The sequence below is a fragment of the Ixodes scapularis genome, unplaced genomic scaffold (genome assembly GCF_016920785.2).
Source record: "Ixodes scapularis isolate PalLabHiFi unplaced genomic scaffold, ASM1692078v2 PGA_scaffold9__187_contigs__length_104089568, whole genome shotgun sequence".
NCBI lineage: Eukaryota > Metazoa > Arthropoda > Arachnida > Ixodida > Ixodidae > Ixodes > Ixodes scapularis.
Window position 1 is genome coordinate 59,876,425 of NW_024609884.1, and position 18,163 is coordinate 59,894,587.

The following is an 18,163-nucleotide window of genomic DNA, read 5'->3' on the forward strand; positions in this document are numbered from 1 at the left end:
TAAAAATGTTCACATGTTTTCAACGGTAAGTCTCACGGCTTAAACAGGATTTCAAAGAACTTCTAGGGCGAATGACAACGAACATTAAGAGAACATGTCTACGGGCCCACTGCCACCAGGCTCCGCAACGCTTCGGAAACGCGATTTATCAGCATGCAGGATGGCCGTCCAGTGGCCGCACTCGCGCCAAACCAGAGGGCGCTAGTTTTTTTATAGCGGCTCACCAGTCACCTAGCTGTGTTTGGAGATTTATGTTTGTCCTTTGCCCCTCTTGTTCCCCTTCTCCACGGATTATTTTCATAATTCTTGTCCAGCTCGCTTGCACCTTTGCATTTAATTGCATTATAATATAGCGGCTAGCACTACACGCCCTCTACACCTCCCTCCCTGCCCCTCCCCCACTGTTCACCCGTTCACCTTCCTTCCTTCCTTCTTTGTTACTACTGACGTCATTTGCCAAAGTGATGGCGAGCTGTGCGTAGTGGCCTGCGGTCGAGCGGTGGAACCGTTCTATGCCTGATCAATTTCGCTGGTAGAGGCTGCTCACTGAGTACGGCAATGGCAAGCACCAGCGGCTCGGCAAGGGCGGAGTTCATTGTCGGAGGAAAATTCAAACTGGTCCGCAAAGTCGGCAGCGGTTCGTTCGGAGATATCTACCTTGGAATCAACATGGTGAATGGCGAGGTTGGTACGCCACAATTAGGGTTAATAGCCTCACGTTATATTCGCATGCTTCGAAAACGTCCGTTGCTGAGGCAACCCACCAGCACGCGCGGTCCGGGCGCCTCTGTTTTTTGTCGCGCCCGAACTACAGCTGGCGAGCCAACCTGTGACGCAACTGAGGTTGAGCCTGGCTGAGCGTCGACTCGGAATGTCAGCTCGGGAAGCTGTTGCAAGCTCGCGATATGCGACTCTTCCGAGTGGATAGTGGCGCACGCATGCCAGCACGTTCAACATGACAGCGACCGTGTGTTCCCTCGTTTTCAGGAAGTGGCCGTCAAACTGGAATCGACAAAGGCGAGACATCCGCAACTGTTGTACGAAAGCAAGCTCTACAAAATACTGCAAGGCAACGAAGGAATACCGCACACTAGGTAAACTTCCGCATCTGCTTTTCAGTTTTTGCTCGCTCAGCTGTGTGCATCGAGTGTTTGGAAGTTGCCCGCAGCGTGTGCGTAAAGGGAAGTGCGAAGCCTTACTCTATTGAGGTCAACTGGTCAGCAGCTTTGCTAGCGCCGCCTGCCTTGCGGTTCCTGGCCTGGCGGGCCTGGACTTCAACTAGAACGTTGTGTGCAGCGCTGCCGAAGCGCTGACAGTAGAGCTTAGCTCTGTACTGCGACATTCCGCAGGACTGCATGCGGGAGCTCTGCTTCGTGCTTCCACTGCGTGCACGCGGCGTAGTTACCTTCCGATGCGAGCGGCTCACTTAGCATGTTTCTCTACAGCCCATCATTTGAGTGGACGACTTTATTTGCAATGCAGCATGTTGTCAAGAGGCTGGCTCCGCAGTATATAAGCTTGCCCAGTGATTTATTTAAAACATCTCTCCAGCGAAAAAATGCATCTATATAAGAGACTGACGAGGTGATTTAGTGTTTGGCCACTGCTCTGCTCTGCCCTGCCCTGTCAGCAGTCAGATATATGAGCGTTCTCACAAAAAAGAGCACATTTTAGTCAAGTCCTGTCTGCCTAGGAGTCAGTCAGAGAATTTAGATAATAGGGAAAATCTGGAAAAGTCTGAGAATTTGAAAAGATAATTTTGGTACATACCTTGTTCTCTCACTTGAGATTATTTCATTTTTACACTGGCTTTCTGTGTGGTTCCCTAGGGTTCTAATGCAGCGTTTCGTTGGAGTATTGTCTGCCTGCTTTGCCAATTTTGAGTCTTATGGTCCCAACGTTCAGCCTCTTGCAAGCCTGCTTGAGCAAGCAGCCCATCGCATTTTTGTTGAAGAGGGGGACTGTCCAGTTGATAGATATGTGGGCGGTTGAAAAGAAAAATAATGTATGCCTCATAAATGCACTTTTTTTTTTGCAAAAACATGCCTACCAATCTAGAAAATGTGGGTAGGCTCTGTTGCTGCATGCCTAACCCAGGGGAACAGCACGGAGATGGGGCTTCCGAAACAAGGAGCTACCCTTGACGTTAGACGAGCGGACACTTGGACATTGAAGCAGTTGGTGTACGACTCTTCGTGGTGGGTGCGGTGGGCGCTAGGCCAAGGAGAGTCCGGGACATTTCTGGTGGTGGCCTTTTGTAATCGGGGCTTTTGTATCGTGCCTATCGGGCACGCATCCTGGCGGCCGCTGTACTGTAGTGCCCAAACTTCGGAAGACTTGGAAGTCGGGGAATTCTCAGGGAAACCGTCGAAAGGTTGGCTAAGTCAAGTAATGTGATCAGTGAGAGTGGCATAACAATGTGTAGTGAAGTGCAGGGACGTGGGTGGTGTTCGGGCTGAATAACAGTTGCTCGAGGCGTCGCTTCGTGGCTCGTCAGTTGTTTTGTCCAGTCGCGTATGCAATGTTTGCTTGTTTTCACGTCAACCCATTGGCAACTAATCACGAATGTCCCTCGGGCTATTGTGGACCAAAAAGCGTGACCACGATATGACTAGTGTTTTGGTTTCGGGGCTTGTTTTGCACTTTCTCCACCAGATGCCGTTGCTACCACTATTGCTCTGCCCTCTTACGGTGATTTTTGGGTTCATTCCAAATTTTCGCAAAAAGAAAAAAAAAAAAACATCATTTTAAGATAAAAAGAAAAAATTGACGGCTGGAAGCGTCAATTTTTGGGAAGCTGTTTTAGCTGATAAAAAAAAATACAAAATTTTTTATTTGAGAGATGGTAGCTCTATCCTTCTGATGATGAGTTGCAACATCTCTGATGACTGGGAAGCTGTTTAAAATTGGCAACTTGCATGAAAATTGAAGGACATTAATCTGACCTGCAGATGTCTATTGTTCTCCACCTTTTTGCTTGCTTTTAACAGTACCACACAGCAAACTCCTGAATAGAGACATCAGATGGCCAGAATTTAATGAGCAATAAACATCTGGAGGCCATGTAAATGTTTCCTTTAACCTTCAGGCAAGTTGCCAATTTTAAATCAAGTGTTGAATAGGATGTTTTATGCAAACAAGGAACTATTATTCTGTGGATTGGGTTTCTGAAGTGAAAAAGTGTGAGTGACACAATGCCGGTCTCAAAGAAACGATTTGACACGAAGCACTTCATTTCCTTTGGAGTTCTGTTCATTAAAGTGATACTACAACAAAGTTTCGCCGCTTATTTCTTGGTTTATTCGTGTTTAAGGGAGCAGTATTTTTATTTTATTTATATATTTTTGATAAACGCTGAAGGAAAAAATAAAAAGAACACAACAAAAACTTGACAACTGCATTCGTTGCAAACCCGTCCTAAAAATATATTACAGAAGAATCATTTGGCACTGGGGAGAAATGTAAAGTCAGTACAACAATGGAAGAATGACGCTGGCTGGAAGTCATGACACGACAAAGAGAGGGCATAGTAACTAAATAAACATGCAATTTCAAGGATTGCTGCCCACGTCATCAAATGCAAGATAAGAACAAAAAGATTCCAGTGATTGACACGATACTGCTTGTTTTGGGAGGGAGTTCCACTCGCTTATCGTTAGGGCAAAAAAAAGAATACTTAAAACAGTCTTTGAAGCAGCACGGCTGGTGAAGGGCACGACTATATTACATGTAATTCTAGACGCATCGGGAATTAAGTAAGCTGTCTTGTCTATCTGTAGATAATCATTAAGAATCATGTAAGAAATTTTAACCTTTTCTCTTTACGCCTAGCCTTTAGTAGCGAAAATTTGGCTCTCGAGTACAAAGCAGTTGGTGAATCTAATCGACGATATTTAGAAAGTATAAAGCGCAAAGCGAGCCTCTGCACTCTTTCTAATTTAAGGGCATCTTGCTTAGTGTAGGGGTCCCAGATTTCGCATGCATATTCCATAACCGGCCTGACGAGCGTTTTATATGCCAAAAGTTGTGTTGGCTGAACTCAGTTTTAGGGACCATCTTAAGTACCATAATTTGGCGTTTGCTTTTTTAACAACATTATCTATGTGCGTTTCCCAGCGTAGATCGTGAGAAAAGGTCACACCCAGGTATTTGTATTTGCTAACCCTTTCAATTGGGTTTCCTTCCAGCTCATATGCAAACACTGGGTTTAGTTTTGCAAGTAACTATCATGCAAACGTTTTTTTCAAAATTTAACGACATTTGCCATGTATTGCACCATTTACCAATGCACGAAATACATGTATTTAGGTTAAGTTGGTCCATGGGCGTCTTAATTTCTGTATACAATATGCAGTCATCGGCGAATAATCTAGCCTGGACGGTAAGGTTTTTAACTATGTCGTTTATAAATATTGGGAAGAATGGCAGTCCGAGGACCGTGCCCTGGGGGACTCCCGACTTGACATCACTCGTATCGGAGTGCTTATCTTTAATTTCTACGGATTGCTTCCGTTAATATAAAAACATTTCTATCCATCTGATTAATAAATAATAATAATAGTATCACATCAGACACACCAGTCTCTTGTTGAAAAAGACAAAAAAAGGAATTTTAAAACAAATTAATTTCAAGCACTCTTTCATGGTGCAACAGTAACCAAGGTTCCCACACATCGGCAACTGTAAATGCTATTCTGATCTCATTTTCAATGTGCTCACTGTAGCCATCTGAATTTCAACGTTTACATAATTGTATAAAAAAAGAAATGGAAGGGTTTATTTTGCATAGCTGGAACTGTTGCAACCTGGATCAGTGGACACACCAAAATGGACGTCTGATCGGCGTTTCCTTAGAAAATGGGAGATCCTAGGCATGGCAGCGTTGTTTTCTGGGCTGCAGGTGGTATGGCACGGAACGGGAGTACAACGTCCTGGTGATGGACTTGCTGGGTCCGAGCTTGGAGGACCTGTTCAACTTCTGCTCGAGACGCTTCACCATGAAGACAGTGCTGATGCTCTTTGACCAGGTGAGTGACGGCCAGCATGGAGGGTGTCCTCCCTGACTGGGGTTGTTACCCTTGCTTGTGGCCTCCGAGATCCCCTGTGTGCAGTACACTTCTCCAGCCTAGTTCAAGCCCTCGACTGCCCAGCGGCTGAAAACTATTGCTTTGTTTCTCTGGTACTCTGCTTGGTGTGTTGCCAGGCAGTGACTCCAGGCTATGTGCCGCTTACACGCCTGGCAGCGTGTATGCGGCATATAACGTGCAATTTCAGTCTCCTGATCACCGGAAAGAAAACAAAGTACATCTTTAATGATTCATGTTCAATGTTTTTATTTGCTATTCTTACCAATGCAAGTTGGGAGTGCTGGGGTCCGTTGTCCTATGCTTTCACTTCTGCAACCCACTGCCTCTGGCGTTGTATAGCGTTCCGAATAATTTGAATGTCGTCTACCCCCTCTCGTCTCTGCACTCGCACATGCTCAGTTTGTGGAATACGCATGGCACACATTGCAAGTTGCACATATCACGGCCTTAATATTGTCTCTTGAAATTTGACATTCCTCTGTTCGTTTGCACAACCAATATTCCGTGATTTATGGCCGATTTTCAAAATGAAGGAGAATTTGATTCTTTAAGATCTCTTGCAGTGCCGAGAAATTTTGAGTACCTTTGTCGAGCAGTTTAATGCATATGCTTCTTGTCGGGCCAACCATTCAAAGTTCAGTGTTTTGTGCCTCATGGTGTGCCTCACATCTTGTTACCATTTCGCAAAACCTTCATTGTTTGGCTTAATTTTTCTACTTAATGCAACGGTCGGGGAGTGACCGCTATTGTCTGGAATTCTGTGGCAGTGTAAACATAGTGCATCACATGCACGAGCCCTCTTGGAGCAGTGTGCATGCTGGAAGTAGCCGCTGTCCTTTGCAGTTGGTCTTCCCCAACTAGTGAAACGGCCAAAGGTGGTTTTGGCGCACCGGCAGCCTTGCCTTGCCTCTCATGTTTTCAGGAGTGCCTGGCACTGTGGTTGTCTTTTGAATGCCATTAACTGTCCCATGGAGCGAGCCGACGTCATCAGCTGCGCCAAACGGCAGATAAATTTGTAAAGCCGCGATCTGAGGCATCGCAGCTTTGAAGCCGTGCAAAAAGCCACGCAAAACGGCAATTGAATGAAGTGGAAGTAGGCCGTTGCGAGTCAGTTTCAATTAGCGCCACCCCGTGGTTTGCCAACGCGCCTTGGCAAAAGGAGTCGGTTGGCACGCTCGGGGGTGCCACGGCCGCCCGAGCACGCCAGCTGATTTCTGCAACAGATTCCATGCCGCCGACTGAGCGGCAGCACAGCCGATGTCAGCGAGACACGGCAACTTTACGAGGACGCGCTCAGGAATGTCATTCATGTTTTCACCTTTATAACTTGGTGCTTAGGTGTACTTCGATCCTTTTGTGAATTGCTTTAAAGGAACCCAATAAGCCTCTTCTGTGTCTTTGTATCTTACTAACTTAATGCCTTAGTGCCTTAATAATGACATGCAAGTTGTAAAAGTTGGCTTTAATTTTGATTCTGCTGAATAAATATAAAGCTGTAAATCTGTATCTGATTTAAATTGAGGTAACTAGTTATTGGGCATATTCCCTACTGTTTGTGAGGGAATCTGCAGACTCATAGGTTGCCTCGGAAGCAGCGGAATGACCTATAGGTCTGCAAGTGACATCTTTTGAAATGCCGGAAATTTGGAGGAAAACTGGTTGCATGTTTAAGTAAGCTTAGTATTATGTAATTATTGTAAGGAAAAATGGCATTGGGAGGAATTACCCTGGAACTTGTGTTCTTTGCGACGGCCTTAAAACAGACCGTGGAAACTGGCAGGAACTGTGTGTCAGTGGCAATTTGATGCTGTATTCATTGCAAATTCTGGCACTGTTTTATTTATTGGATCCAAGTTTTGCAGGCTGTTTTGCTTGTTGCTAGACCAATGGTGGTTAGTAGCTGGTGCTATGGGCTGTTTTGCTTCCATTTGGAACCAAAACAAAATTAGGTCTGGTGTTATGCAATCACTCCAAACATTGAGGCAGCTTGGCTCCTGGCAGAATATTTTCTGCTACAGTGTTTTCTAGATGTCTTCATGATGTCGGGAATAGGGGCTGTACTATAATTTGCCGTCGGTAGCTATGCGACAGACAATGCAATCCTGAAACTCGTTAATGAAGTGCAGCTTGTTCAACCGATGTAAACAAGCTCATTTCATCTGGGCTGTCATTAGTGACTCAATGACAATGAGCACCGCAGATTGCGATCAAAAGGTAACTCTGCTCAATTCTGAAAATTTAGGATAACGAGTGGTTTCACATTAAAAAGTAGTGATGGACCGAATCTGCTGAACATCAGATTCGGCAAAGTTCAGCACATGCCAAACTTTTAAAGGCAAGTTCAGCGAAAATTTGGCAAACGTCTGCGTACGCGCGAGAATGCGGCGGGGCCGTGGATTGCAAATAGACGCCTTGTTGTCGTGCGGTGTTACCCAAGGTGTTACCATCGTACGGTGTAGCGGTTGTGGCGAGGTGCAGAGTAGGCGACATGGCAACTGTGTGTTTGTCAGCCTTCGTGAGTGTGGTTCTCTTCAATATTCTTTGCCTCAAGAACAGATCGACCAGAAATTGAGGCAGTCCACTGCGCAAGTGACAAATAATGCAGTTCATTCTGAATAACATGATTTTTTTTATCTTTCCGGTGATGCAACGAGGCAGTTGCAGCATTGACTGACAAGTGCTTCAAAGCACTTCTCGGCTCAAAAGTAGTTTGTGCCCAAAGAAAATAATATTACTTTTTTTTAGCGTTTTTGCAGTTTTCATCTATCCACGTAAATAAATGCAGAACTATTATGCTTGACGTTGCACATTCGGCATTTGTAACTTTTCCCATCTTCCTAAACGCCCATGTATATCCTGACATCAGAAACCGGCTTTTTAAAAGCTAAAAACGAGACATTGCAAATATCGGACGCACCCTTTCACGCAAAGCTGGTGTCAAGTGACTCAAATTGAAAAGGAATTCATATTTACGATAATGTTCTCTTCCGGTGAACATTCAGTAGCCCTTACATTAATTTTTGCACACGAAATGGTGACTCTCACAGAAAATAAGAACACATTGTTACCGTCCTTCTTTTAACAATGTACAGACTTGCAGGCTTGCACTGATGAATCCTCAAAACCGAAACTTGCGTATCGTGACTGCGCCCAGTACTACCCAACATTATTATCGCACCACTTCTGCAAAAAGTCATTGTAAAATTGTGAGGAAAGAGACAAGACACCGATACAATTATCCTGTAGAATATCACCTTATTCAATAATGACTGTGTCAGTATGCATTTAAAAAAACATCTAGAATCTTTTTTTTTTTTTTGCGCGAAAAAAGGAAATATTAACTTAAGTCTGGCAACATCATATTTTTGCTGAATCTTAAGAAGTGTTTGGCAAAACTTCGGCTTTGCCAAATCCAAAGATTCGGCAAAAGTTTGGCCCATCACTATTAAAAAGCACTATGAAAGGCACTACGTCACATGCTTCGCGAAACGTGTGATATATATTGTTAAATCTTGCATGAGCAGAAATCAAAACCGCAACTTCAGCTCAGTCTGGGCACATTGGCGTCAGGCTGCCAAAAGGTGGCTATCACGTGGAACGAAATGTCACGTGATCCTCTACGCAACGACGGCGGGGCACCGTTTGGCCAGGCTTGTTCCAGGTGCAAGTTTCGTCTGCCCCGCACTCTTCACACTTTGACATCTGCACAGCTGCGGCATCAGTAGTGTGAATGAAGCTCCGAGAGACAATAATCACAAACGATAAGGCGACGATGGCGGTTGTGATGCGGAAGACGGCGATAACGGCGGGACGGCCGGATGGCTCCCAAGAAGTGTGTTGTGCAGACGTGTTACTTCAGTCATGTGGACACTGCTGAGTGCCGAAAGGAAGCGTTGCTGATGTCATCCGTGCGCTTGCCCGGAGAAGTAAAAACAAGCAAAAAGGGGCAATAATGGTGACATCTAGCTCAGTGTTTGCTACGCCTACACCACAAACTTGAACAAGCGCTGTTGGTTGTGCCACCATTCACCCGCTAGAGTTGGCCGATTTTGGCAACTTGGCTCATTCCTAAGTTTGCCAGACCTTTTAAAAAACATTTAGATAGAACTAGGCATTAATATTTGATGTGTGGTCTTAGGTGATACTGAAGAGGACTGCCTTGTTTTTTCAAGAACAAAATTTAAGCGGAGTTGCCCTTGAAGTCAACTGTCATTAGCTCAATTGGAGTTAACTCATGTACTAAAGTAAAAGCTTTATTGAATGTTATGGTTTCATTTGACAGAAGAATGAAATGCTTCTTTGCCACTTGCTCAGGTCAGGTTGCATATTAAGTTGATGCAAGATATGTTGGAAGGATCACTGTGCTATTGCTGATCAATTTTTCGTGCAGGAACATTCTCCTTCCTTTTTCGAAAGATGTCTAGGTATTTTGGGCTATCTATAATTCAAATATTAATGTGTATTCTGCTGTCCTCATCAATTAAATAAAATTGAAGATGGAGGAACTACAAAGAGAAACAAGGAAGCAAGAATAATTTGATTTCTGCAGGGCCTTGCTTGCCACTGATGTCATTTCTGTGACCCTTTCTACTTGTGTGTAAGAAATAATGCAGCTGTTATTACAACACCACAAACACTCGTTCACTTGTCACAAAGCTACAACTTTTATATGCTAAATTCTACACAGTAACTTAAAAATAAAGCTTAAAGGTAACCTTCTCAGAACATGTCTGCAACAGTGAAAGCTTACGGGATACTTCGGCAATTTTTTGAGCTGCCTTAACTAAGTATTTCTCCGGAATCAGCTGTCCTTTTAATGCCATTAAATGCAAAGGTGCATGCGAGCTGGACAAGAATGACTAAAATAATCCCTGGAGAAGGTTCAGTGCCGTAACGTGGGGGGAGGCAGGCTTACAGGTCCAGCGGGTAGTCTAAAAATAGACTATGCCGAGCATTTTTCTGGTGCTGCTGCGTGGGTTCTGGAGTGAGCTTCAAAGCGTTCACTTGACACCATGACACTGCCTCTAATCAGTTGGGAGCAAAGTCTACAATCCAAGGGGTGAACCCCTGCCTTCCACTGAAGTCACTTTCATTGTTGTCAGTAGAGACTGTCATTTTGCTGGGCCATGGTCTGGACCAAAATGGTAAATTCAATGACTTTGCAAAAAAAAAAGTTTTCACCCAATATTTGGGTTACTATTTCAGCAATGTTTGCTGGTGTGTAGCAAATTTTCAGGCAAATCGGGGACTATAAAGGAAATGCCGTTGGCAGCTTTTTATTTTCAGTGGATTGTTTATAAACATCAGTTCTTATTTTTTTTTTTTTTTCAATGCTAATTGTTTTTTTGTTTTTTTTATTATGAGACGGGGCACAAGTTCCAGCTATTGTGCCTGGTGTGATTACTAATTCTTTGCCTGTGGTCTTTCAGATGATTGGGCACATAGAGTATGTGCACAACAAGAACTTCATTCACAGAGACATCAAGCCCGACAATTTCCTCATGGGGATCGGAGGCCACTGCAACAAGGTGAGGGCCACTGCTAGCATACTGCTACGCAACGTTGACAGCTGGGGCAATGGTATTAGTGTAATGTCCCTAGAGATTCTCTACCTCGGAAAGATAACCCACCTCTAGTTTGGGCACGACTTGACATTCTTTTGAGAAACGCCAAAGATAGCCCACTTCTAGTAATAGTTGGGCCCTGGCCAATGGTGATCTTGGCAAAAACGGTGCTCTTAACCACGGTGGGAGACAGGTGAACAGTGCTGGCAGGGAAGGACAGTAGTCTTTGGTTCATCCCCCTTCCCTGCGATCACTAGTTTGGCAGGTCACTAAATCTAAAACTAGCATTTTTTTTTACTTTTCTTTTAATGGCACACTGAAAGCCTCTCATTTTCACCCTATTGGCTTTCAATTTTAGGTTGGCTATCTCTCGGAATATTACAGTAGGCATAAAAAAAGAAACCTTTCAAAGGACGAACATTGTGTTTCTGCCATTCCTCGCATCTGTTGACGGGTATGCACAGATCTGCACCCTTTTCCCTCGGAATAGGCTTTCACGAAGAGGGCTGTGGTATCTGCTTTCTTGTGCGGCATGTAGAGAGCCAAGTGGTGTGCTCTGTGCAAAGTATAAAATCTTGAGGCTCATTCATTAAAGGATCACCTTTTCTTCAACATTAGTATGGTAGATTCCGCCCTTCATCTCCAGGAGTGTACATAACTTTCCTTTTTTTTTTTTTTTTTTATGAACAGAGTGTCAACCATTGATGTGTTTGCGTGATACAAGGACTGTTTCCACATTTATTGGGAGGTTATGCATGCAATTGGAATTTTCTTTTTGGCAGGAAACAGTGGGTCAGGACTTTTTTCCGTAATCTGTATGGTATGTGCGAGCAATGGCGTCATTCTCTCTTCCGGAGATTGGAATATTCTTGTATGTTGTTTTATTTACACACCAGATGGCAGTGTATAAGTGGAGAGTATTTCTTTTTTCTTTTTTTCGTTTCATCACTCCTTGGCTAGGTACAAATTCGATTCAAAACTGTCTGATGCAAAGGGAACGGCCACAACACCATCATCACCACCCTCATCGTCTCGAAGTACAACTATGCTTTTTGGAAATGTCTACCAACCAGAAGTTGTCAGAATTCTAAAGCATCTGGAAAAGTCAGTGAAACCATCAAAGAGCTCGCTAAGTCTGTTGCAAATTGGTACAATAAGAATATTTTCTAAAATAAGATGCAAACAAAACCATGAGGGCTATTCCTAACAAAGAATGTTGCGTTTCAATTTAACATCTGTCATCCCACATGTTCATACTGAAAGCTAGTTGAAATTACAGCAAGCTAAACTAACATTTGACACAAATCTAGAATAAAATAATTACAGTATCAGTATGCTGTTTTATCATCAGTATGTGGCCTTTTGAAATGAAAAATAGTTTGTTAGTGGCACATCGGGGCAATGGAGGCTCCATACGCTTTAGTAATAGCCACAATTCAGCATTTACTTTTTAGAGCCAAGTAGAATTTTATTAACATGGTGAACAACTAAAATTACACTTTTGAAATGTGCATACATTTCAAAAGTGTAATTGTAGTCTTGAGTTCACTAAAAACCCCCTTTCCTCGACCTACCGCGTCTCCCACTGCGACTGTCACTTTGCTGCCATACACTCATTGTGTGGTGGGAAGTGCGCTCGACAAATCTAATTCCGTAAACGACTATTTTTGCAGGATCAGCATTTTGTGCATTTTGGAGCTATCTTTTTGGAGCTATCTTTTTGGCACGATCATATTTTTGAAGTATTTTGCAAAATTTGCATACATTAGATTTTGTAGACTGAACAGAAAACCATTTTTGCTTGCGTGCGCTAGTTTTTAATTAAAAAAACAAAAAACAAATTGAGGCTTATGGCACCCCTCAAGTCTCGCATAATTTTCCGAGTCACGCGCGCAGTGACATGACCACGAGGAATGGAGAGCTTCCGGTTTGGTTCCCGAGCACGCCAACAAACTCTTTGTTTACCTTCGTTTTCCACTGCTACCGGTCGTCATCACTGATGGTCTCGGCCGGTATCCAATCTCAGACGAGCACAAAAACCAAGTTTTAATGTCCATCTTTCCCGTTCTTCATGGTAGCAGTGGAGAGGGGGTGGTTTTCTTGACTTTGGGTAGAGGGCGCTGCAAACGCTCCTCCCAATGATACTTGACAAGGAAGGTTAAAGGGCTTTTGATATATTAGGTTAGGTTTAGAAAAAAGCTTTAAAGGGATACTTCAACAAAATTTGAAATATACCCGTCATGTTCAGAAATAGGCTGAACATGATCCACAATACCCGTAAATGACAGTCGCACGTTTGTATTTTGAGCCTGATGGCTGTATTTTTCGTTATAAATTGCCCACTTTGGCAAACGCTTGGAAGGCGGCCAGCGGAGAGCACGTCGCATCTGCCGCAATCGTGACGTAGTTTGTCTCGAGACCTTGCGTCCGGACGCTGCGAGCTATCCCAGCCAATCCCGCTCTGTGGGCGTAGCCCATGATATGCTTTTATGCGCGTCGCTCTTCCCCCTCTCCAAGGTCACGTGACATTCACACGGCCTTGGATAGGACCGGATGGCTCATAGCATCCGCTGAAAGCAGGCGAAGCACACCAGCGATCGGGCCACCGCAAGTAACCCCAAAGCTGCCTTTGTACGAATTTTGAGTAACGGGCTAATCTTCTATAATCTTGTGGAGGGACAATAGCAACCTCTGGAACACACAAAAGAGTCTCAAAGAGAGGGGAGTTCCTCCTTCAGCTTTTCTCTCATCATGGCCGGAGGCGAGACAGTTATCTTCACTACATGTCAATGTTCCTAGACAGGCATTACAAACGAGGCGTTAGCGACATCCACCAGGTGCTCTTTGCTAATCGTATAATTCGTTCTAAAATTCCTTTTCATGTTTTGTTGTTTTTTTTTTTCAATAAGAGATTGGTGTGTCTGATGTGGTAATGCTCCCTTTAACAGAAATGGACCAAGAAATAAGCGCTGAAATTTCGTTGTAGTATCCCTTTAAATTAATCTGATAATTACACAACTTGCTAATTCACTACACTGCACTCGTGATGACTTTCTGCCATGGTTCCCATGGCTGCCACACGCAGCTGGAAGTCTGGGAAATTGAAATTGTAAAGTTTTTGCTTTTGTTTACACAGTGGAAGTGCGGTATTCCGGGGCAAGTCAACATTTTTTTTTTTTACAGTTTCTTGCGGCGTTGGGGTTGTCGCACTGCCCCTTTAAGTCGTTTGCAATTCATACATCATTGTAAGATTTGTTAATTATTGTTCAAATATTATTTCAAGTTGTCTATTACCCAGTCATGGGCACATTATCAGTAAAAAGTAAGGGTTAGAATTTCTGGCTTCAAAAAGTAATGTTACAGTTAATTACTGCAAAACTAATAACTCGGTTAATTTCTCGTTACAGTACAAAAATTGGATGCAAAAAATCGCAAGCCAAAAATAGATTATTTATTTGTTACACTATAGTGAGAAGGTAAATTTATTTGCAATATTTGTTATAACGTAGAATCGGCTATCTTTCAAAATTGTCGACGGCCCGCGTCATTGATAATTTTCGTTTATTTTTCACTCCGAAACTAACGAGGACGCAGATGGTCACATAATTACCTTATGGGATATACTCGGAAGCAGGCCTAAACAGAGCAGGTCAAACAGCTTCGATAAAATATAGGGGGAAAGGAGACAAAGCGAGGCCTTCTGGTGCTCTACAAGTGTACAACGACCTCCACGGCATCTGTGTCCGAAACGCCAACTGTGGAAGACCAGTCCGCATACATACATAAAAAACAGCTGTTCCTCTCACTTAAGAGATGTTTTTTTTTTGGGAAATCGCTTCAGCTGGAGTACTGCATAGGTTCCACAACAGTGTCCTTCCATTGGGGTGTTTCTTGAGGCTATCATCGAAAAAGGCAATTACATTTGAACCTGCCTTCATGTTTACTCGAGCGGCTTTGAAGAGAAGAAATAAGTTACACAAGCACCGGCTTTCTGCACAATATGGGAACAGCTTTGATGAAAACTAATAGGGAAGAGGAAACGGCGATCGGCTGGGTGTAAAAACAACAGCACAGACATATCCGACAAGGGGGCAAGGGAGGGGGGGTGCAGACACTGCCCAGACGGAATAGTCGGAGACATATTGCATGACCACCGACACCCGCAGGTGGTCCCCACAAGAGAAGAGTGTGCCAAAGTCAGTGAAACCGACCGTTTGCCGCCGCTACCACCACGGGGGCCGCTTCCTTTATCTTCCAGTTTCGTGCTGACTCGTCCGTCCGTCTCGGTCATGGGCTAAACCAAGCGATTTTTTGTTTAATGCATGGCTACGCTTTGTTCTGTTTTTTTTTTTGTCAGCGAGGAGTTTCGAGGAAAATACTTCAAGATGGCAATTTCACTATGTCCGTGGCAGTAGGATCTAATTAATATGGTAAAAAAAAAAGTAACTGTAACGGCCTAAACAATTAGTTATCCAATAAAAAAAAAAGTAAGTGTTACAGTAACAAGTTACCGGTATTAAAGAATAATGCGTTACAGCTAAAAGTTACCGAAAAAAGTAACTGGGTACTGCCCAAGGCTGCTATTACCCCTTTTCGATTGGAGGGTCAAATTCCAAACATACATTCTAATGGAATATTTTTGGATGTGGTTTTCAGTTTTAAAGACATGCTTTAGTTGGTTTGCGGACTGTGGTCTCCATACTTTTTTCAAATGATTGGGACACCGAGGAGCCTGCTGGGTTAGTAGTTTTGAGCTTCGCAGGTGCTGGTGTCTGCAGCAATATGTTTCAAGCAGAAATGTAAAATGAATGACACTTTGCACATGGATGTGTCGTTGCTTTATCTTAAGTCATTTACTTTGCATCTTTCCCACGGGGAAAGCACGTTTGGTGCACATACCTAGAAAGCCAGCATGCTTGTTCGTGTTACAATCACTTGGTAAAAGGTCCGAGGGCAGGGCCCGAGCATGGTGGGCACTGACGTGCGATCCCCCGACGCAGCTGTTCCTGATCGACTTCGGCTTGGCCAAAAAGTACCGGGACAACCGCAACAAGCAGCACATCCCTTACCGGGAGGACAAGAACCTGACGGGCACGGCGCGCTATGCGTCGATCAATGCCCACCTGGGCATCGAGCAGAGCCGCCGGGACGACATGGAGTCGATGGGCTATGTCCTCATGTACTTCAACCGCGGCAGCCTCCCCTGGCAGGGCCTGAAGGCGGCCACCAAGAAACAGAAGTATGAGAAGATCAGCGAGAAAAAGATGTCGACGCCCGTCGAGGTGCTCTGCAAGGGCTTTCCGGCCGAGTTCACCATGTACCTCAACTACTGCCGTGGCCTCCGTTTCGAGGAGGCCCCCGACTACAAGTACCTGCGGCAGATTTTCCGCATCCTCTTTCGCACGCTCAACCACCAGTACGACTACATCTTCGACTGGACCATGCTGAAGCAGAAGGCGGCGGCTTCGGCAGCAGCGTCCGGCGGCATGGCGGGTCAGCCAGGCGCGGCTCCAGTCGGTCTGGCGGGCCCAGTTCACCGCTAGGGTGGGGTGACACGACGGCCCCCGGCACCGCTTGTACAGAAGAGAGCTTGCCCGCGTGGCACATCCGGGCCTGCTTAGCTTTTCGTCCCCCGAGTACCCTCCAAGGCCACCCTCTGGCCAACCAATCATCATTGTCTCGGTGTTCCCGTCTGCGCTGAATAGTGGGCTGGGTTCTTTGCGGTTAAATTCTCTCCTAGCGTGGAAGACAGGAGCTGTTTTGGGATTGCAAGCTTAGAAGGGTTGCGACTGTGGGGTGCACTCTCGAGTTTGCTCTTGTAGTGGTTGCTTTCTTTCCCGGCTGGGGTCTGCACTCTCTCTGTGAAGAGACTGCTTTGCGTCCCAGGCGCGCGGTGCATGTCCCCTTTCTTGCCGCCTTGGCAAGAGATTTGTGATCTACAAAATTTCAAAGGCATCCTCGAGGAAAGCTGTGCCCGGTCCGATTGTCTCCGTAATGCGTCCGAAATGTAACCTTCGCTTAAAACGTGTTGATTGGTGCACATTAAACATGTTGACAGAGGACATCGTTCTTGTTTGCATTTGAATGGAGAAGCTGGGAAGGTCCTTCTAGGGTCTGCAAGTACGACATGCTGCGGCGGGCGTGTGGTGCTACCTCCAAAGACCTTCCATTGCAGTTAACTGGCAAGGAATGTGCCTTGTCTTGCTAGTGGCCACTCAGCTGCATGTTTGAAGTCTCTAAGATGATGTTTTATCATTCTGTCTCCTTCTAAAGGAGCCATGAAGTGTTCTGCTTCAGTTTTATGGACTGCATATTGCATAATTCGTTTGCCGCAAGCATTCGGCACATTTGATATTTGTTACACCGTTTATCCAATTAGGGTGGTCTAAACGCATTGATGGATATTCGGTTCTGGGTTTGGCAAGCATTGCAGTGTCCGTGTTAAATGTTGCTGTCACTTGCCTTACTAATCCACATCTTGCATGTTCTGAAGAGCATCAAACACCTGTTATGGACAAAATGTCTGAAGATAGTCCGGCACTCCACTTGAGATGCACAAGGAAAGTGTGAAAAGCAGGCGAGTTTTTAATTTTGTCAAGTGCTGTAGCATGGACCTTTTTATTTAGGTCCCTTGCCAAAAAGTGATATTATGAAAATACTCTCGTTTTATACTTGTAAAACAAGAACCAGACAAAGTATATTCTTAGTATACTTTAAATATCTGTGGTATAGACTGTTTTACTGAAGAGTTTGGTTGCTTCATGCATTTCTCCTTGCTGGGTTTGGACAAACGGGAGAAAAACCCAGATGGCGGTCATGAAACTATTCCATCGGACACCATCACTTTTGCACGTCAATGGCAGATAAAAAGTTCAGCTTTTGCCTCAACCCAGTGTGGCCGCAGAATCCAACTCACTTTAAGAGGTGCTGCAGTATTCAAAACGGTGCTGGCCACGAAAAAGTCAGTACTGTTAGTGGGACTCGTGTTTTAGTGATGTCTTCTATATCTTGACCCACTCTGTGTACATTCGTATTATTGGCAAACTAAAGCCAAATACTATATAGCTTCACCAATACTGGAAACTACTCCGAAAACCAATGGGAGCAGCAGCGAATGTGACAGTGGCGTCTCTAATGGACTCGGAGTTAACAAGCAGACGGCCCTATCGAAAAGTATAGGCTCTGCGACGTCCTCGAGCTTTGCGAGACCCGTTTCGTCACCCCAGCAGCTGAAACAATTCATTATGGTCGGTCTGCTTGCAAAGCGGAATCCACTGATTGCAACTGCAATGACAAACAATGCGCGTATAAACAAAGATAGAGCAGTTTATTTAGTGGTCTCGAACGCCTCTCAGGGGATCACACTCGTTTGAAACTCGTCTGAGAAGCAGAGAAAAGCCGTTTAGCTACTCTAACTACGTCTCAAGAGGTTACTGTTCATCCATTACAAACTGAGTTGTCACAGTTTCTTCTTGAATATGTGATCATTAAAACATGTGCTAACAACATGTT

At 44.5% G+C, this 18,163-nt stretch overlaps 1 protein-coding gene across 1 annotated transcript; it reads left to right on the forward strand.

The window, feature by feature from the left end:
- Nucleotides 1-216: 216 nt before the first annotated feature.
- On the forward strand, nt 217-16,713 carry LOC8023317 (casein kinase I). Its single transcript, XM_002400117.5, has 5 exons — nt 217-684; nt 988-1,094; nt 4,901-5,027; nt 10,517-10,615; nt 15,652-16,713. The coding sequence occupies exons 1-5, from the start codon at nt 559-561 to the stop codon at nt 16,192-16,194; spliced, it is 1,002 nt and encodes a 333-aa protein (XP_002400161.1). The 5' UTR covers nt 217-558; the 3' UTR covers nt 16,195-16,713.
- Nucleotides 16,714-18,163: the final 1,450 nt, after the last annotated feature.

Excerpts from the sequence above, each read along its gene's own strand:
- LOC8023317 (XM_002400117.5), top strand. The coding sequence starts at position 559 with ATGGCAAGCACCAGCGGCTCGGCAAGGGCGGAGTTCATTGTCGGAGGA. Across the intron at positions 685-987 it reads TCAACATGGTGAATGGCGAG|GAAGTGGCCGTCAAACTGGA; the intron begins GTTGGTACGCCA and ends CCTCGTTTTCAG. Across the intron at positions 10,616-15,651 it reads TCGGAGGCCACTGCAACAAG|CTGTTCCTGATCGACTTCGG; the intron begins GTGAGGGCCACT and ends CCCCCGACGCAG.